Source organism: Schistocerca nitens, chromosome 6, assembly GCF_023898315.1.
Source record: "Schistocerca nitens isolate TAMUIC-IGC-003100 chromosome 6, iqSchNite1.1, whole genome shotgun sequence".
Classification (NCBI taxonomy): domain Eukaryota; kingdom Metazoa; phylum Arthropoda; class Insecta; order Orthoptera; family Acrididae; genus Schistocerca; species Schistocerca nitens.
Window position 1 is genome coordinate 611,721,540 of NC_064619.1, and position 21,434 is coordinate 611,742,973.

The 21,434-nt window shown below is 42.4% G+C and overlaps 1 protein-coding gene across 1 annotated transcript in view; it reads right to left on the reverse strand.

Annotated features, from left to right (window-relative positions):
- Positions 1 to 21,434, reverse strand: part of LOC126263521 (neurotrimin-like) — a 91,659-nt gene that overhangs the window by 59,140 nt on the left and 11,085 nt on the right. The window contains exon 2 of the mRNA XM_049960614.1: positions 1,521 to 1,684. Within this exon, the coding sequence (XP_049816571.1) occupies positions 1,521 to 1,684 (164 nt within the window). The remainder of the gene's footprint in view (positions 1 to 1,520; positions 1,685 to 21,434) is intronic.

Genomic DNA, 21,434 nt, shown 5'->3' on the forward strand with positions numbered 1-21,434 from the left:
CTCTCATGTCATTTCCATCGAGCACTACTTCAGACATTAGTCGAGTTCATGGCTCGTTGCGTTGCGTCACTTCTGCGTACTCGTGGGGGCCCTACACGATATAAGCCAGGTGTACCAGTTTCTTTGTCTCTTCATTGTATTTACATAGCAGTGGCACTATCTTAGAGAAGAAGACATTCCCTTTATTTCGTAATCGACATTACTGTCCATTAAAATTGCTACACCACCAAGATGACGTGCTATAGACGCGAAATGCAACCGACAGGAAAAAGATGCTGTGATATGTAAATGATTAGCTTTTCAGAGCATTCATACAAGGTTGGCACCAGTGGCGACACCTAGAACGTGCTAACCTGAGGAAACTTTCCAACCGATTTCTCATACACAAACCACAGTTGACCGGCGTTGCCTGGTGATACGTTGTTGTGATGCCTCGTGTAAGGAGGAGAAATGCGTACCATGACGTTTCCGACTTTGATAAAGGTCGGATTGTACCATATCGCGATTGCGGTTTATCGTATCGCGACATTGCTGCTCGCGTTGGTCGAGATCCAATGACGGTTAGCAGAATATGGAATCGGTGGGTTCAGGAGGGTAATACGGAACGCCGTGCTGGACCCCAACGGCCTCGTATCACTAGCAGTCGAGATGACAGGCATCTTATCCTCATGGCTGTAACTGATCGTGCAGCCACGTCTCGATCCCTGAGTCAACAGATGGGGACGTTTGCAAGGCAACAAACATCTGCACGAACAGTTTGACGACGTTTGCGGGTTCTGTTTACAGCATCATGATGGTCGCATCCGTGTTTGGCGACATGGCAGTGAATGCACGTTGGAAGCGTGTATCTGTCATCGCCATACTTGCGTATCACCCGGCGTGGTGCTATGGGGTGCCATTTGTTACACGTCTCGGTCACCTCTTGGTTGCATTGACGGCACTTTGAACAGTAGACGTTACATTTCATATGTGTTACGACCCGTGGCTCTACCCTTCATTCGATCCCTGAGAAACCCTACATTTCAGCAGGATAATGCACGACCGCATATTGCAGGTCCTGTACGGGCGTTTCTGGATACAGAAAATGTTCGACTGCTGCCCTGGCCAGCACGTTCTGCAGATCTCTCACAATTGAAAACGGCTGGTTAACGGTGGTCGAGCAACTGGCTCGTCACAATACACCAGTCACTACTCTTGATGAACTGTGGCATCGTGTTGAAGCTGCATGGGCAGATGTACCTGTACACGCCATCGAATCTCTGTTTGACTCAATGCCCAGGCGTATCAATTACGGCCAGAGGTTGTTGTTCTGGGTACTGATTTCTCAGGATCTATGCACCGAAATTGCGTGAAAATGTAATGACATGTCAGTTCTAGTATAATATATTTGTCCAATGAATTCCCGGTTATGATCTGCATTTCTTATTCGTGTAGCAATTTTAATGGGCAGTAGTGTAACAAAGAAGGACAAGCAGAGAGTTGTGGTGGAAGGTAGCAGACACGGCGAGATGTAAACTCACGGCGTGCTCGCCCAGGTTCCTGACTCGGCAGTGCAGGTAGGCGGTGGCCCCTAGCAGCGCCGTCACGTTGGTCACCTGCCCAGCGTCGAACTCCGGCTCTGGCGGGCCGGAAGGCTGTCTGGAGGAGGCCCGCGGCGTCGTCTGCGGGTCCGCCAGGAAGTCACCTGTCGAGGATCAGTAGGTCACCAGTACCAGCTAGTGTAACAAGTCAAGTTTTCCGCGTTGGGAAAACAAGAAGTACACATAATTTGTGAAATACACTCTAAAAAAATGGGAGTAAAAAGAAAGACGACGAGCGACGAAGGAGTTACCGAATGGGACGAAAATCGGTAGTTGTGACGTACACGTATAGACAAACGCAAGATTACAATTTCAGATCAAATGGATGATTTATTCAAGAGAAAGAGCTTCACAAATTGAGCAAATCAATAACGCGTTCCGCCACCTGAGACCCTTTGGTAGCTGTTATTCGGCTTGGCACTGATACCGTAGTTGGATGTCCTCCTGAGGAATCTCGTGCCGAGTTCAGTTGGCGAGTTAGATCGTCAAAATCCCCAACTAGTAGGAGGGCCCTGTAGTATTGTAACCTATCGATGCTGCTGGAGCAGGTGCCTCGAAGATTCCTGCGGGTATCGCGGGCAGCCCTTTGAGTATCCCTCCTACGAAGAACCTCCAGGCCACCGACTAATGAAGACCGCAACGACGGCGTTATAAGCGGCGTGCAGTTGCCCGCCAATCTTCTAGTTCAAGATAGCTTCTAGTCAAGATTACTTCGTGACGATAGCTGGTGCCGAATGTTGTGTATGAGGTGGAACTATGGGCCTCATGGAAAAGCGGTGACCCGGCTGAGTCACGCCATTTGCCTCTTAGTCTGATCACGAGGTGTCGCCACTAACTGCACGCGTTGATCATTTAGGCTGCCGTGAGGATCAATGAACTATACTTGACGGGATGTATCTGGAACATATTAGGAGATTAGAAAGGTAGTAGACGGGAATACAATTAAATATTTATCTTTAATTCAGCATCATCGGTGAACGTCGATCTTGACTTTGTACAATAATATTTACAAGTGCAGATATAGACTGAACTGCGAATACTTCTTTACAATTCTGATTGCTTCACACATATAGATCAATTGTCAATGCATAAAATGTATCTGGCGCCGGGCTAGGTCTTAGCTACCGTCTTAGCTGAAGGCTATGCTAACAAGCGTTTTTGCAAATGAGATCTCTGAAGCTATAACGACTGAACCATTCCTATTAAAGTCGGCTGTAGAACTGGCCAGTGCGCTAGCTTGTCACGTAAGACCAGCCGAATGGCGGCGCTCGGTCTGCTAGCGTCGACAGTGGCGACTCGCGGGTCCGATGTGTACTGACGGACCGCGCCCGATTTCGAGCCTACAACCTAGCAAGTGTGGTGCCTTGCGGTGACACCACACCGAATGTTACACCGTGTTGTTGATAGCTCTACAGGCAAACATTCAGTGTACTCAGACGCACCCCCGGGACGCGGAGCTACTGATAGCTAGCCACAAGTTCTGAAGAGTGTAGCATTTCCTCACCCACAAGTTGAGTACAACATATTTCTTTAAAGTGCCCTCGAGTCAGCTACTCTTCCGGTTGCCAGTCCACATTCGCCTGGCCACCTTCCACCAATTTGTCGCTAGCAACGAGAACATACCATTTGCTTCCTCGGAACGTAAGTGCTGCCGACTCGCGTCGTAACAGGCCCTACCCATTGGGCTCCCACGTTTCTCAATCGGCGACAAACGCGACGACACTGATGGCCATGACAGGGCTTGGCAAGCACGAAGACAAGCAGAGGAAACTCTCTACCGTTCGGGAGTCACAGTGCCATCGAGGAATATCGCACAGATTATTACGTGACTGGACATTGCATACCACACAGTCACCCACTGAGAGTGAAGAGACCTTTCGATCGCGAAATGCTGATTCTCAGTCCCCCAAATGTGCCAATTTTGCTTATTGACGAACCCATCCAAATGAAATTTGGCTACTGGCCGTGGTGCCCGAGCAGTTCTAGACGCTTCAGTCCGGAACCGCGAGACAGCTACGGTCGCTGGTTCGAATCCTGCCTCGGGCATGGATGTGTGTGATGTCCTTAGGTTAGTTAGGTTTAAGTAGTTCTAAGTTCTATGGGACAAGACCTAAGTTGTCAAGTCCCATAGTGCTCAGAGCCATTTGAACCATTTTTGAAAGTGGGCTTCTTCGGTAAACCAAAACATGCATGAGCATGCTAATCCCTATCATATACCGAGGCCAGCCGTGCAGTTTGAGTGTCCTATCGCAAACCGTTCAGAAGATATGACGATTTTATTTCATATAGTTCAGTAATTGCTACCCTGTAATTTACATTTAGTTATTTCTACGAGGGGCAACGGCCTTGCCGCAGTGGCTACACCGGTTCCCGTGCGATCACCGAAGTTAAGCGCTGTCGGGCGTGGCCGGCGCTTGGATGGGTCACCATCCCGCCGCCATGTGCTGTTGCCATTTTTCGGGGTGCACTCAGCCTCGTGATGCCAATTGAGGAGCTACTCGACCGATTAGTAGCGGCTTCGGTCAAAGAATACCGTCCTAACGGTCGGGAGTGCGGTGTGCTGACCACACGCCCCTCCTTATCCGCATCCTCCTCGGAGGATGACACGGCGGCCGGACGGTCCCGGAAGGGCCCCTTGGGGCCTAAAGACGGAGCTTTTTTTTTTTTTTATTTCTACGAGGGCTATTCCGAAAGTAAGGTCCGATCGGTCACGAAATGGAAACGACTATGAAAATCCGATAAAGCTTTGCACAGATGTGTTGGGTAGTGTCTCTAGTATAACCCCAGTTAGCATCACGTCGCTCTTCTCATTTCTGAGCTCGCAGTGAGTGCGTAAAGATGTCTAGAAAATAGTGTCTGCCGCCAAGTGCGAGGGCCTGGTGAGAAATTTCCCCTGAAGCTATGCAGCTAACATTACATAACTGTCGTGCTGTTTCGTCTTCAAGACAATTCTCAGCCGCATTCTGCAGGGGCAATGAAGATGCTCCTGCATCGTTTTCAAATGGAAATGTGAGATTACCCACAATACAGCCCGTAATTGTCTCCCTCTGAGTTTCAGCTCTGGTCACATGAACCGCTGTCTTTGAAGACAACATTTCGGCACAAGACAACGAGCCGTAGGCCAGCGTAGAGAATTGGCGGAGAGCACTGGCGGCTGCCTTCTATAGCGAGGGTATTGGAAAGTTGGTACAACGCTACGATACACGTCTAAGTCGGGTCGGCGACTATGGAGATAAGTAGCTGCAAGGTGTATCTAACTGTTGCAAATAAAACATTTTTGATTTTTACCGTGGTTTCCATTTCGCGACCTATCGGACCTTACTTTCGGAATAGCCCTCGTACATTATGAGGGTTCTTTTGTGAATCTAAATGAAACAATTGCTATTGTACATTTAAGTTATAATAATGAGAGTTTTTCCATTTGTTTCGGTTGCTTTTCCGTTCCGCAAGAATGCTATGTGTGACAAGGGCTGTAGCAGCTACCAGTATTTTAAGTAATGACACGGATATGATTATTTATTCTTGTTAAGTTACCAGCCTCCATACTAAACGATGAAAAGTATCTGGACAGTCTTACGTAATGTCATCAGTAGACGTCACGACAGGCGGATTCTCCAGTATAAAAATAGGTGGGGAGTAGTAAGAGAAGGAGAACAGTGTTTACAGTCCCGTTGGCGGTGAAGTCATTACGGACCAACTCTGATTATGGAGGGATGGAGGAGGAAATCGGCAGCGTACTTTCGAAGGAACCATCCCGGCATTTGCCTTAGTGCTTCAGTGGAATCACGGAAAACGTAAATCAGGATGGCTGGACGCGGGATAGAACCGTCATGATGATGACGATTGGTTTGCGGGGCGCTCAACTGTGGTCATCAGTGCCAGCACAAAATCTCAATTTTTACACAGTGCAATCTTTGCACAATGCAATCTAGCCACTGTCAGGAATGATGAGGAGGATCATGAATTGATGAGGACAACACAAAAGCCCAGTCCCCTGCAGGTAAAAATCACCACCCCGGCCAGGAATTGAACCCGGGACCCCGTGATCTAGGGGCAGCGACGCTATCCACTCGACCACGAGCTGTGGACATTTGAACTGTCGTCCAGTGTGCTAACCGCTGCGGCGCCCTGCTCGGTGCAGGGAGTACTGTGTTGTCAGTAGAGGAGCAGTAACAGCAGAATGGGTCAGCCAGCTGACCTCAGTGACTTTCGACATGACATGGACTAGCCATTGGAAGTCACCTGACCAAAAAATCCATCGGGGACATTTTAACCCTTCTACAGCTGCCCAAGGCCTCTGTTGGTGACGTCACTGTGAAGCAGACCGCGAAGGAACAACCACAGCTAAAACAAGACCAGCCGGAACTCATGTTCTATCGGACAGGGGCCGTGGAGCATAGCGGAGAGCGGTTGTAAAAAGTCTCATGAAATCAGCGGAAGAAGTCACTCGTCAGGTGCAAAGTGCTACCAGCAGTCTATTATAGCACAATGACGGTACGTAGGGAGGTAAGAAGAATAGGGTAAAATGGTCGGGTAGCTCCTCGTAGGCCATTCATTTCTGTAGTCGGCGCTAAGTGACATTTCAGGTAGTGTAATTAGGGGTGATTACACGCTATATCCTCTGGCAAGTGGATGGATGGTTTTGTGTTTGACGAATTCCGGGAGCAATTTACCTACCATCAAGTGCTGTATGGTGTTGCGGAATGGTGGTATTTATCGTGTTCACGGTATTGCAGACAGGACGGCTGTTTCTTCCGGGGTGACAATTCACCACATAAAAATACGGCATTTGTGGGGCAATGCTTTTTGGACAATTATTGGACAACTACACTCCTGTAAAGGAAGACCTTCCCGGTATGCCGACCTGAACCAGATGCATTGATCGTGCTGACACACTCGTCCACCAGTTGGGGTACTCAAAGGTATGTGCCGTTGAGTTCCTCGTCGCGTAAGAGAAGACCATGAAAGGCAGCCAAGGATCACTTGTCTGGCCCAATGAAGGATACACTACACCTAACTCAGTATGTGGATGATGTGGAGGTTATTGATGCAGCAAGGCGTTGTCTCCGATTCGGCCAGTAGAGTGGTATAATGCGGACATGCTCGGCCTCTGTAACGCGACGTAAGGCAGTCGCATTGGACCGAGATCATGCTGAAAAATTGTGCTTTGTATGCAAAATAATGGGGAATAATACGGTGTATTACAATCCTGCATAAAATCATAAAAGAATTAATGTGTTGCACTACTTACTGAACGCCTCTTGTATCTACTTCCGAACGGATTGTCTGGCGTTGTGCTGTCTAGTGATAGACACAAGACTCCATCGTAAATCGATCCATCTATTACTGAAAACATTGAATTATTTTCTGTCATTAGCATTCACATACAGATAGAAAAACATGGTGGCGTACTTGAACTATTAACGTGTATAGACGATGCTAATTTCTCCCAATGTAAGTGAGAGACGACAATAAATTTTGGCAATCTTGTGTTCCACGATTGTTCCTTGTTAATGTTAACAAAAGACCACCGCATGTTTATTAAGGTACATGGATTGTGTCACGACCAGTTCTTTACAATGAATATTGTCAGGTAACACAGCCAATAATCTAGGTAACAAATCGTCACGTAACTGGAAAATTACGAGCCCTGGACTCGTCTAGTGTACACAACATCCGATCTCGTCATGACTCACAGCTCGCTGTGCATCTGCCAGGTGGTCGGCAGAGGATTTGTGTCATAATTAAAGCCATAAAGTTGTTATCATTTTGGGAGTAATTGTTATAAAGACTTTTGGCAGTGTCACCTGATGATGTTTATTGAACGGAACCGTTCGTGACATTAAATTTTCACATTGGGAAACATAAGTTAGTGATTAAAATTCCTTGTAAAGATCTCAACGAAACGAAAAGGAACATTTATTTGGCCCCGTTGCACTAACGTTTCATGGGTTTCGTATATTACCACCTCTAAATATCTCCATTGCTAGTAGACTTTTGCATTCTCTTGTTGTATTAACTATACTGTTACTTAGCGAGTCCACCACCTATCTCAGTTCCGTTTGTAATAAGCTATCAGCTACATACACGGGTGTTGGAACAGACTTCGTCCAGGTGAGCTTCGTCCAGCTGTGCTTTTGCCCGAGATTCGTCTCCAAGTTCATCACATATCACCTACCCCAGACCTTCATAAGCCTACAACAGGCAGCTCTATGAATAGGACTCTGTTTACAGTACTTTCCTCTTCTTGTATCTTGCATTATTAGCAGCATAGCTATGTCTTTTGATCATTTCTACCTCACAGGATAAGTCGAAGAGAGATGCATTCAGTGACCACCAGAGTTGTGCTTTCCCAAAACACCGGCTTGGTACATTTGGTACACTACGCAAATGGCGTAGCAAATGGCAGAATTGTTGGCGGCATTGGTAAGGAAAGACACGTTAATGAATATGCGAGAGAGAAACTGAGAGTCTACGAGACACTTTGTTTTTTGTTTGTTTTGCAGCTAATTGCAACCCTCCTCGTTTAGTGTTAGTCCATCGTGTACTTTATGTCCTTACGAAATATAAATTGTGTTTCATAAGTAATAAAAATTTGCTGACCGTGTAACTTTTACGTTTTTATGTAACCAGAGTAATCAGTTTTGATGCAAGTACAGCTTACATGCACAAACATGAAAATGTATATAATTATTGTTATTTTGTACGTTCTCCACCATGATGAAAGGCAAGAGATTTCTGCTATTGTAGCTATGTGCGAAAGTTGTTTATGAATATGAGAATCATGTTTTATATAAGCTCGAAGAAGTACTGAAGCAATGTTTGATATGTTTTTTTAATTTTTTTATTTTATCTTTTTTTCGAAATTACGTTTTCTAGAACTTTATTATAAATCTGTATCCATTTTCATTTTTACTAGAATACCGCTGGGTTTCAAATTACAAATAAACAATTTTACAATAAAACCCGAATTAAACATTGACAGTTTTCTATTTGCTATAAATACTGTTCATTTTTATTAACAGAGACGAGGATGACCATGTAAAACAAAAATGTCCCGTAGGTCACGCGGCCCATTACAGTCTTTTTCCTGGAGAAACAGCACAGTCACTGTGGGGCTGCACCTCGGACCACAAACGTACCCTTCCTAACTAGCGTAGCACCCGCTGCATCCTCGCAAAGATTGTATTGTCTACACAATTCTTTTTGTTTTTCTTTAATAAAATTTATATGTAGTTCACACATTGCAACACACCCTAATCTTTTCTCGCTAATTAAGGCCGCAGAAACATGGCCTTTTCTAATTTTACTTCTGACCAAAAAGCGATTTTGGTAGCTGGAGTCCAAGGTCTTTATTAATCATGGCTTTCGCATTCTTATGGTGATATGCAACACCGAGAAGCGAAATACCAATCTGTATAGACGTAGCTTGAAAATGCTGTAGTCTTTAATGATGATTTACTTTCAAACAAATCCTTATCGAATATTTCACCCTAATACGGGTTAAATTTCCAAAAATAGAGGAACTCGCATTTCTTTGTTTCTGATCGAGAAACCAAATATCAATTTTAGTAGCTTCAAAATTACCTTACTTGCGTCATATTTGCAAAAACATTGCATCCCCTGTCTCAGCTGCTTTGGGATGGCATTTCGAATAATCTCTCCTTTAATGATGCCTACACTATAATATCAACATCCCCTCCAAATCTCAAGATTTTATCCTTATCGGTTTGGGCTGCGCTGGACGATGATAAGTCATTCAGTCAGGACATTGCCGTGTATATACGAGGGTTGAAACTTAAATAGTGGCAAGTATTTATTTACAGCTCGTACAAAATAGATACGTGTTTCAAAGTGTTACTGACCTTCAAAGTAGTCACCAGCATTGTGTATAGCCCGTTGCCAGCGATGTGGAAGTCGAGGATGCTCTTAGCAGTGCCAGTTGTGTTGACAGTTCGAGCGGCGCGGTATATTGCCCAACGAATTTGTAGCAGTTCTCAAGCTAATGCCATGAAGTGTTTCCTTCAGTTTAGAAATCAAGCTGAACTTACGAGGGCTTAAGTCAGGGGAGTGCAGTAGGTGGTATAGCACTTAGCACACCCGTCAGTCAAAAAAATCAGTAATAGCTTCCACTGTATGTGCTTGAACATTGTCCTGTAAAATTTCCTGCAGAAAGTGTCATCACTTCTATCTCTATGCTGTTCTTTTTTGGAATACAATCTACGACCAGGTTAGAGACAGAAGTGATGACAGTTGCTGCAGGACCTGACCATAATTTTGCAGGACAATACTCAAGCACGTAATGTGCAAGCTGTTACTGATTTGTTTGAGTGATGGGGCTGCTAAGTACTATACCACCTACTGCACTCCCCTGAATTAAGCCCTCGTGACTTCAGCTCGATTTCTAAACTAAAGGAAACACGTAACAGTATTCGCTTCAGAACTGCTACAAATTCGTCGGGCAATTGACCGCTCCGCTCGAACTATCGACACAACTTTCACTGCAAAAAGTATCCTACGGCTTCTACATCGCTAGTTTATACGAAATAAGCGTCAAAGGAAAAAACTACAAAGACGAAACTTGTCTAGCTTGAAGGGGGAAACCAGATGGCGCTATGGTTGGCCCGCTAGATGGCGCTGCCATAGGTCAAACTGCGAACATTACGGAAGGCGAACTACTCGCTGTTGAGAGAAATGTCGTTACACGTATTGCCAAATGCACTGAGGTTGACGGATATCATTTTGAGCATTTATTGCATTAATGTGGTATTTACAGGTAATCACGCTGTAACAGCATGCGTTCTCAGAAATGATAAGTTCACAAATGTATATGTATCACATTCGAACAACCGAAGTAAAATGTTCAAACGCACCTACGTTATGTATTTTAATTTTAAAAAATCTACCTGTTACCAACTGTTCGTCTAAAATTGTGTGTCATATGTTTGTGACTATTACAGCGCCATCTATCACAAAGCGAAAAAGTGTTTCAGCTAAAACATTCATATTTAGTTACTTACTTCATGAATATGTAATAAAAATGGGGGTTCCTATTTTAAAAAAACGCCTGTGATATCCGTTTCACCTATGACAGCGCCATCTAGGGGGCCAACCATAGCGCCATCTGGTTTCCCCCTTCAAGATAGACAAGTTTCGTACTTTGTAGTTTTTTCGTTTGATGCTTATTTCGTGAGATATCTTGCCCGGTCACTCTCAATGGACCACCCTGTATATGAGGTACGTTTTATGATGAGCTTCAGAATATTTATTTTCCACAGTACTAAAATTCATTTCATATTTTACTCACTTGTCTCTTTTCTCGGAATTGCGGCCATGTGTCTTTTGACGCATTCATTGCCTCCACAGATTTCCGTATTTGGCCAACATTTTAATACCTAACTTCTGAAATTGGTTCCAACATAGCTCTTCTTCGCTTCTTATTCATATTTTCCACATTTTCACTGTCAGAGGAATTTAATGTACATGGACGTCCTCCTAGCTACCGGCATGACGTTTTAACGTTCTTATTGTTTACCAGGCAGTTTAATCAAGCTCAGCAGGACAGGCCCTTGTGGTTACATTTCAGCCGAGGTGTAACGTCCTAGGAACTTCCACTAATCACCATAGGCGCTTCAGCAGGAGGCTAGTACAGCAACTCACTTACGTAATCACGTACGGTACCGAGATGGGACCAGTGATCTTGTACTTGGCCATAAACAGTCCTGATCTCCGTACAGTCGATCAATGGCGTTTCCAGAGGCCTCCCAACGCTGTTGCTCCTAGTAAGTGACTGCCTATCACTATATACACTGATCAGTCAAAACATTATGACCACTGCCCATTGCGACGTTGGACTCCGCCTGGAAGAGTTGGGGGCACGTGACGCTGTTACGATAGGTATGTAGACGGAGCAGATACGGACAGGGGATCACCCTAGCGAAGATATGGGCTGCAGATGGGTAAATCCATTGAGATAAGCGACTTTAACAAAGGGGAGATTATTATCACACAGAGTCTGTGAACGAGTATGTCGAAAATGGTGAAGATAGTCGAATGTTCACGTGCTGCTGTCGTGAGCATCTACGGAAAAAGGCATGACGATAGTAAAACTACAACTAGGCGCTAAATGGTTGGATGTCTACGGCTATTCACAGAACGTGAGTTTTGGAGGTTTCTCTACCCTGTAAAGTAGGGTAGATGATGATCTGTGGCATCTGTACCTAAAAAGCACAGTGCTGGTGCACGCATAAGTGTTTCGGAGCACACTGTTCATCGTACATTGTTGGAGCTCCGCAGAAGACCACCCCTACGTGTTCACATGTTGACCCAACGACATCGTCAATTACGCTAGCAGTTGGCGCGGGACAATCGTGATTTGACAGTGATTCAATGGAAACGTGTCGACTCTTCGTATGAATCACATTTTTGCTATACTGGGTCGATGGTCATCTCCACAAACGCCGTCATCAAAGTGAACAGTGGATCGAAACGTGCAGCGCGCCACTTACGCAGGCTGGTGGGAGCAGTATTATGCTATGGGAGACATTCTCCTCCTCTTGAATGTGGTAGTAATAGAAGACACGCTGACAGCCATGATCCACCCGCACCCTCTCATGCTTGATGTATTCCCCGACGGCGATGTCAGCTCTCCGTGTCTCGGAATCAGGACCGTGCTACAATGGTTTGAGGAGATTTGCAGTGAACTCACGTTGATGTCTCGGCGACGAAATTTGCCTGACGTAAATCCTGTGGAATTCATCTCGGTCGCTATCGGGCGCCATCACCGCTTACGCAAGTCAGCGGGCCAATATTTATGCGAATTACAGGACCTGTGCGTAGACATCTAGTGCCATGTTGTGGCGTAGTAAGACAGCCACGCCACTCGGAAGTAGCCGAAAGGCACGCGCTAAGCTCACGCAGATGGGCGTGAGGTCTGAAACAGGATACGTAATGGATGCTATAAAGAAAAGTACGTAGCTGCTGGAATACTTAACTTTAATCCATCATTGTTGTACATCGCTCTTGACGATACAAGTGAGACTCTGTAGATACATGCAATGTTACTAATGGCGCCTTGCTAGGTCGTAGCCATTGACTTAGCTGAAGGCTATTCTAACTATCTGCTCTGCAAATGAGTGAGGCTTCGTCAGTGTGCATCGCTAGCGAAGTCGTCCGTACAACTGGGGCGAGTGCTAGTAAGTCTCTCGAGACCTGCCGTGTGGTGGCGCTCGGTCTGCGATCACTGACAGTGGCGACACGCGGGTCCGACATGTACTAATGGACCGCGGCCGATTTAAAGCTACCACCTAGCAAGTGTGGTGTCTGGCGGTGACACCACATGCCACATACCTCCTGTCGGTTCCCTGATACGTAATATCAGTGATGTATTTCGTTCCACGGGCTGACAAGCAAGCTAGTGAGTACATGGCCATAATGTTTTGGCTCATCAGTGTCGCTATAGCAGCAGCCGGTGTATGTCAAGTAGTACAGCAAGCTCCCGCTTATCTGGGTTAACGCGGACCCGATACTGCACGGGCAACCAAAAAAATAATGGTAATACCAAATACGCCTGTTCTTAGCGGAAACTTCTGTTCGCTGTACTTGCAAAATATACTATATGTAACATGTGCAAGTTCGCTGCATTACTTACGCACTACTCGCCGGATACCGACATCTTATTTACAAATTTACGTTTAAAACTCTATTCAACTTGTATCTTTTGTCGAGAGATCACTTTCGGGAAATAATCGTACAATATTTCTGTTTCTGTTTTTCATTCAGTTTCTTTTCTTTTCTTTCTTGAAAGATTTTTATTTCCCCGGAAAATCAAAACATCGCTTCACATTCATTCTATAGCAACAAATAGGAGTATTTCAGTGTCTGAGGTGTATGTTGACGGGTTCCTCTGCCGTTTCGTCCTCGGTATCTCCCTCTACTGAACCTACTTTGCTCACTATACAGAAGTCACTTGGCTGCATCACTGTTTAAACCCTACGTCTTCACAGTTAGATATTGGTGCAAAAGGTCGGTCACACGAGCAGTGGCAGCGCATTCCTCACTACAATAATCTCCAGTTTTCACTTTCAGCCAAGGCTGTAACAGTTGTCTTCCACAAGCCATCTATTGTTGTTACTTCAGTTTGTCGCTAGCTTAAAAATTACTTGGATTTTATGGAACACTTTCACGGATTTCCATGATACCTGAACCGCGTTGCACTGTTTCATGGGGTTCAATCGAAACTGTTCTTTCACAGCAACGATCACACCTGGATCCATTGGCTGGATGTGACGTAACCCAAGGCAGCAAGTACCTTGCAATAATCACCCTGCCATCCCAAGCAAACGCGTCTTCTACGGGATGACAAGGTGCGTTTTCCATTAAATGAACGAAAATCTGCCCCTCCGAATATGTATTGTTGACAGTATTTACTAGGCTTACGTCCGACAGGATGCGCTTCAGTCTGAGCGGCTAAGGCTTATAAGGGCATGCCCTTCCAGTACAGTTCATCATGGCGGTGAATTTGTTCAGAGACAACATTGGTGTGTTCGCCGTAACTGCAGATTTCATTGGAAGAAAAACAGCAACTGCATTTTTGCTACAACTAAGTTTCTCGAATTGGGTAGCGTTTTTTAAGTCGAGACGGCCATCGTGCTGAAGCGTTAAGTTTTTACTTCAGTCCTCTCGCTATCTCTGTTGACTTCGGACCCGACACGCAAAATCCGGGGCTCTACTATTACAACCACAAGTGCAGTGCATCATCTACTTTCACGTGACTTGATGTTGATCAGTACCTACGTTGTACGGTCCAGCAACACTGTCCATTTTGTATGCAAAAGGAACTCTATTATATATTTTTGTTTAGTTCTTAGACTGTTTATATGCCTACACTATAATCCTGAGAATGTTTTGCTGCGCATCACGCTTCTCTATCTAACTTTTAATTTCGTTGCGATCTCTAAAACGTCACTCAAGCATTTATCTGTCAGGTTCCTGGTACATAGATTATGTCTGCAGCTTCAGCAACAAAAAATATGAGAACTATCGGCGGCACGGTAATTGTAGGCTCTCAGTTCGTTCCTTCGGGAGATGTTTTCATAAGGAATCATTCACTCTAAAGTGGAGAATACCTGGCTAATCTGCAGCAATTCTCCAGTTTTTTTGTTTGTAATTCACTTCCAAAAACAATCTCCAAAAACCCTTCAGTACAGCACAGAGAATTTGTTGTCCGAGAATATGTTAAATTCTATTATCGCTTCTTGGTAGAACAACATTACCGTGAATGAACATATTAGTAAATGAATGTGTGTCATTAAAAATATTCCTGTTGCTAGAAATACAATTAATTGCCACTTATATTTCGTACTTTACTTAGTGTAAACAATTTACATTCAATGAAAGAGCTTTCATGTGAATGCACGGTGTCTGTTCGATCGGACTCGTCTGAAATAACAGACACTGTACATTCCTATAATTGATTCGTCTCGATGAGTAGTGACTCCACAACTTTCACTGAATATGCACATTTACGTTCGACCTCCAACGGAAATCTAAAATGAGCTAGCATGGAGGACGTGTATGGGGCTGCGGATGGGTGACTCTAGATAGGAGTGTCGGTCTGTCGGGGACTGTGTCTAAATGGTCGGCACATTTGCGATAAACCGTGTCCTGCACGCATTTTGACTCGTCACCGCAGATTTCGTATGCAGCCGATACTGTTAAGTAGTTCCTTCTCTTTCGTTTCCTTTGTGCTCCTCCCACCTCCAATTTACATGCAACAATCGATTGTAAAAAAAAAAAAAAGAATACTTAGTTGGTAAGAAGAGCATGTGCTTTGGAGTGCATATTCTCCTAGTCCGTCAAATGGTATTGATTCAGATAATAATACAAATTCTGTAGTTCACTTCAACCACACTGAGGTAACCACATTGTGGTTTTTTCTTGAAATTGGCTTTGATTGTGGTGAAAATGCATTATTTTCAAAACGAGCCTATTTTTTTATGTATGTAAGAAATCATCGACGTTTTGCTCCTATTGTATATATCCTGAGGACACACCTTTCCACTGCAGTCCATGTTCATCTGCGTTGCACATTTGTTCCGGGAGAAAACTGTTTGGTTCGGTACAATTGAAACAATTAATTGAAAATATATACGCGCGAATTTGCTATGGAAAAATTGCGAGGGTAGAGTCACGGCGTTTACGTGGATATGAAATGGCAAGGAATGAAAAATATTTCAGGGATGTCTGAGGACGGTAACACATGAGTCACACGTATACATATGTACTCTAAAACAAACAATTCGTTGAGCTTTGTTTTTATTTTTTTTCGGAAATCAACGATCTATGCGCGGAAATTCCGCAAATCGGATAATCGGAAGCTTTCTGTACTTGTAAAACAATTTTTCAATTAGAATGTTTGTCGTGGCTGTCCACAAACAAGTGCTGTTTAGGAGTGAGAAAAATTGTCTCGTTCGTGTTGCTTCCGCGTGTGACTGACGTCGTTTTGCATTCGCTATTATCCAGTTAAATTGGATCGGTCATTTCTAAAAAAAACCGATCTTATAACATTCTACTGCCGAGAAAAACGCAAGAATGTCTTGTAAAATCAATTTTTGTCCCCGAAAGAAATATTTTCTTTCGATTAGTAGTGTACACAACAGAATATATTGTACAACAAGGTTTGCTATGTAAGGAGAAAGCTGTAGGCTTTCAATTATTGTTGAATAATAAACTTCATAAATCTGCTTCCTTTTACTCGGAGCTTACATGCTTATTTTTATAAGAATCTATATAGACATTATAGCATTAGAAAAGATTTATTAAATGTTGGATTTATACCAGTCTTTGCCTTCGTCTTCAGTTTTTACGTTCTACAGATGCAGGTTATTAATTGGTGTCTTAACATTTGTCCTATAATTCTATCGCTTTTATTTTAAGTGTTTTCCATATGTTCCGTTTTTCCCCGATTCTGCGGAGAACCTCCTAATTCCTTATGTTATCATTCCACCAGATTTTCAACATTCTTCTGTACCACCACATTTCAAATAATTCCATTTTCTTCTTTCTCGATTTTCTCACAGCCCGTGATTCACTACCATTCCAAAGAGGTATTCTTTGCCTGAAACTCCCTCTTGTTTTCCATAACCACAGTGACGTCCACTCTCGTACGTTTACTTGGTGCAGTTGTGTTGAGCACTAGACATCGAGGAAGAATGACATGTTCTGTTATTGGCAAAATTAAGTTGACAGTGTGTTCACCAATAAAACCAAAGGTGGTCATTACATACAGAATGATAATTCTAAATCTTTAGAACTGAATGCTGCCTTCGACTGACGCTTCACTTCTGTTCTTAAAGAGCCCGAATATCTTGTACAAATGAGACCACCGACTGTTAAAATTTAAGATTTCTTCTGAATTCACCACGTGCACTGTACGTTGTTGTTCTTCCCATAGTTACAATGACGACTCCCTGCTCAACTTCACCGTATACTGAAGAAGACGCCATTCAAAATTAGTGAAGATGAAGTTAGATTCCTGTGTCAACACCAGTTGCAGGAGGGGTGCACTCCAATATGATGCATCTACCCCTGCAGAACTACATACCACAGTAAAACGATTTTGCCAAAGAACGTTGGCAAAAGTCTTAGAAACAATGGATTTCATTTAATAAACGGACATCTTTTTTAAGGTCTTGGTGTTCTCCGAGATGACGCTTTTTGTGACGAAATACAAAAGAGTATTAAAAATGAAACTAACACCTCGAAGAACGGATGCAACATGAATTACGTTTGACTCATGAATTAAACAGATCACCTAGTGCACAACGTCGCATTACGCCTAGAGCGATCTGTCGATGCCCGATTGTCAATTATGCCGGATTATCAAGATCAGTTCATAGAACCTGGTTTTGAAAAAAGGGATATAAGCAAACGCTATAGTTTTTATGTAGAAAAAAGGTAACTATAATTTGCTAATCACAACAGGAGATATTACAGTATAAAATAATTAAAAGTATGTATTATTTTCTGGTAAAAACAAAATTGAATTAACAGTCGAATAATTTACTGCACTATTAAGTTAAAATCTCAAAGTTTTAGAAGATTTCAATACACGTAAATAATCTTTTGTACGCCACATAAGAAAAAGGGACATTTCACTTCAAAATATAAAGAAGAAGCTAATTTTGTTTCCAATGGGCCCACAGCACGATATAAGTCGTGTAAAGACAGTATGGATTAACTCCAAAATGCTGCTTGTATTTTGAGATGGCCTGTTTCAACACTATTGCCTTCATCAGGCGTTCTGAAAGTGATGGTTTTATTATATACTCTTTTCTAGGGCAGATGGTAGCCTACTTGTCATATATGAGATCGACAACCATAAATTTACAGAATTATTAACTTACCTATACCAACGCTGATTAGTCACTCAAGCGTTTTTCTTACGTCTTTTAAAATTATTTTATGACGTAGCTTTCATAGGCTATATTTGTTGGAAGTTATAGCCTGAATTTTATTTGTTGTGTGTGACAGATTTTTTGTTTTACGTTTAACCAACGATGTTATCAGTTTGCATCCGAGCAGTTACTTATCGATTTCCTTTAGTTACCGTGTTGTTTATTTTTATTTGTGAAAGTGTTTTTGGTTTGGTTTTGCTTATGTCTTTGGTTGTTTATCCGTTTTCATGATCGATGATTTGAATAAGGTTTTCTATATAGTGTTTATATTTTAGATCTAATTGCTCGTTGAATATTTGTTGTGGATATTTGTGTGCATTGTTCCATTATAACAAGAAGCAATACATAAAGAAATAAAAATTTTAAAATATGTGGCACTACAGAACAGTTATAACCCAAAATTGGTTCAACAGATATATGACAAAAATACCACACCGTAAAAATCAAAAATACGTAATGAAGTAACACTTCAGCGAGAAACACAAACCAAACAGAAATTCACATATATACCGACAACATGTACAGGTAACATATCGAACACACTAAACACAATGTTAAAGAAAACAGACGTACGCCTCATATACCGTACTAAAGAAAAATTAAAAATTAGATCTTGAAAAGTTAAATTACCAATATACTCGAATCCAGGTATATACAAAATTCATTGTAAAGATTGTGGTAAGTTCTATGTAGGTCAGACAGGTAGGAACTTTAATATCAGATACAGAGAACACACTGGAAACACTGAACGCAACCCGTTAACCTTCTTTCAACACCTACACATAGAACAACATACCACAGACATGATAGAAAAAGCAATCCAAATTTTGCATATAACACCTAAAGGTCGCTTACTCAATATTCTGAAAGAGGTTGCAATCTACACACATGGACACAAATATCCACAACAAATACTCAACGAGCAATTAGATCTAAAACATAAACACCATACAGAAAACTTTATTCAAGTCATCTGTCATGAAAATGGATAAACAACCAAATACATAAGCTAAGCCAAATCAATAACACATTCATAGATAAAAATAAACAACACGGTAACTAAAGGAAATCGATAAGTAACTTCTCGGATGTAAACTGATAACATCGTTGGTTAAAAGTAAAACAAAAAATCTGTCACACACAACAAATAAAACTCAGGCTATAACTTCCAACAAATATAGCCTATGAAAGCTACGTCATAAAATAATTTTAAAAGACGTAAGAAAAACGCTTGAGTGACTAATCAGCGTTGGTATAGGTAAGTTAATAATTCTGTAAATGTATGGTTGTCGATCTCATATATGACAAGTAGACTACCATCTGCCCTAGAAAAGAGTATATAATAAAACCATTACTTTCAGAACGCCTGTTGAGAGCAATAGTGCTGAAAAAGGCCTGTCGTTATTAAATAAACATCTGAAAATAGAAGCTTTTTGGACTTAATTCATAATGTCTTTACAAGAAGCTATTTAAGAAAAACTGTTGCATTATGAAGAAACTAATTAATAAAAAGTGGTACAGTTTAATTGATAACGCTGTCTTCAGGAATAGCACAGATATCTGACATTGTTGACAGCGTGGAATAAGTCGGATTGGTATCTGTCATCGATGGTTTTCCTAAAATCCTTTTCTGAGCCCTCAGGAACTTTGCAGAAACGCTAACTTGTTTTTTAGATTGAGCTATTTTCTGGTCAAAATTATTTTGTGGGGATGTGCAGATTCATAACATTTGAAGTGTTATATTGTTGGCCACTCTCAGAGAATTTCATAAAAGTTTTCATGGCTTCAGCCTATGAGATGTGAGTTGTAGACGTTTTTATTTCGTGACTCTCAGTTTCTGGTGCCTCCTTTTGGATGAAAACATTATTTAGTATCATATCGTCAGTCAGCTGTTTTTCGGTAGCTAAATTTCTGTCAGTATCATTCTTGACCGTCATTTGTTGAGAAGTTCATTACTGAATGCAGAGAGTTACAGAACTTCATCTGTGGGTAGATGTAATTTCTTGCGAAAAAAAATTGGCCTTTTCTGTTAATATATGCCACGTCTTTGGCTTCCCCATCCGCTCTCTCAGAATTGAACCAGGGGTACATAACTGTATCTGCAGTTTCTAACTTAGGATTTTTTAAGATTTTGCCTAATGTCTAGGCGTTTAATTGAACCACACTGTGAAACAATTTTTCTAGCTCTTCTTCGTTTTTTAATATCGTGCATAGCTGAAGAGGCGATATTAAGTTCACTTATAATATTGATTTGGTCTCTTGTTTTCCAGTCTCCTTCAAAAATCCAGTTTTTGGTCGATTCACAACGTCCGATGTTTTCGTTTTGCCGCTTTACGCTCACTTTGCTCTGTTTCGAAAATACATTCACTCTACGTACTAACTTTTTACTATCCTATGGTCTGCTTGACAGCTGTACATGTATCTGTGCATTGATATAGTACAATCACTTTATTATGTAAACAACACATAATGTCTCATAGCTCGGACACGAATGCAAATACTGTTAATTTGGGTCTAGTAAATGAAGAATCGCTGATGCTGGCACAAACCTAGAAGTGCAATCGGCTTATCTTGGCAACAATATAATCACTTTGTACGGCACAACCTTGGGGAACGCCGGAAATCACTTCTCTTTTATTCGCTGATTTGCCGTCAATTATTACGCACTGCGACCTCTCTCACAGTGACTGATGAATCCAGTCGCGTAAGTGAAAATATATTTTAGAAGCACGCAATTTTACTACAAGCGGTTTGTGTGGTACTGGAAATCTAGAAATACGGAGTCAATTTGAAATCTCTTGTAATAGCACTCGATGCTTCATGTGTGTAGAAAGACAGTTGTGTTTCACAAGAACGATGTTTTCTAAATCCCCGTAGACTCTGTGTCAGTAGACCTCTTAGAGGAAATTCATGATGTTCGAACACAACATACGCTCCAAAACTCTACTGTATACAGACGTTAATGATATGGGCGTGCAATTTAGTGGATTACTCCTACTACCCTTCTTGAATATTGGTGTGACCTGTGCAACTTTCCAGTCTTTGGGTGCGGATCTTTCGTGGTGCGAGCGGTTGTATACGTTTGCCAAGTATGGAACTACTGCATCAGCATGCTCTGAAAGGAACCTGATTGCTGTACATTGGACCAGAGGACTTGATTTTATTGAGTGATTTAATTTGCTTCCCTTCTCCGAGGATATCTACCTCTACGTTACTCATGTTGACACTGTTCTTGGTTCAAATTCTGAAATATATACTTCGTGTTCTTTGGTGAAGGAATTTCGAAAGGCTGTGTTTAGTAACTCTGCTATAGCAGCACTGTCATCTATAGTATTTCCATTGCTTTCGTGCAGAGAAGGCATTGACTGTGTCTTGCTTCCAACATACTTTACATATG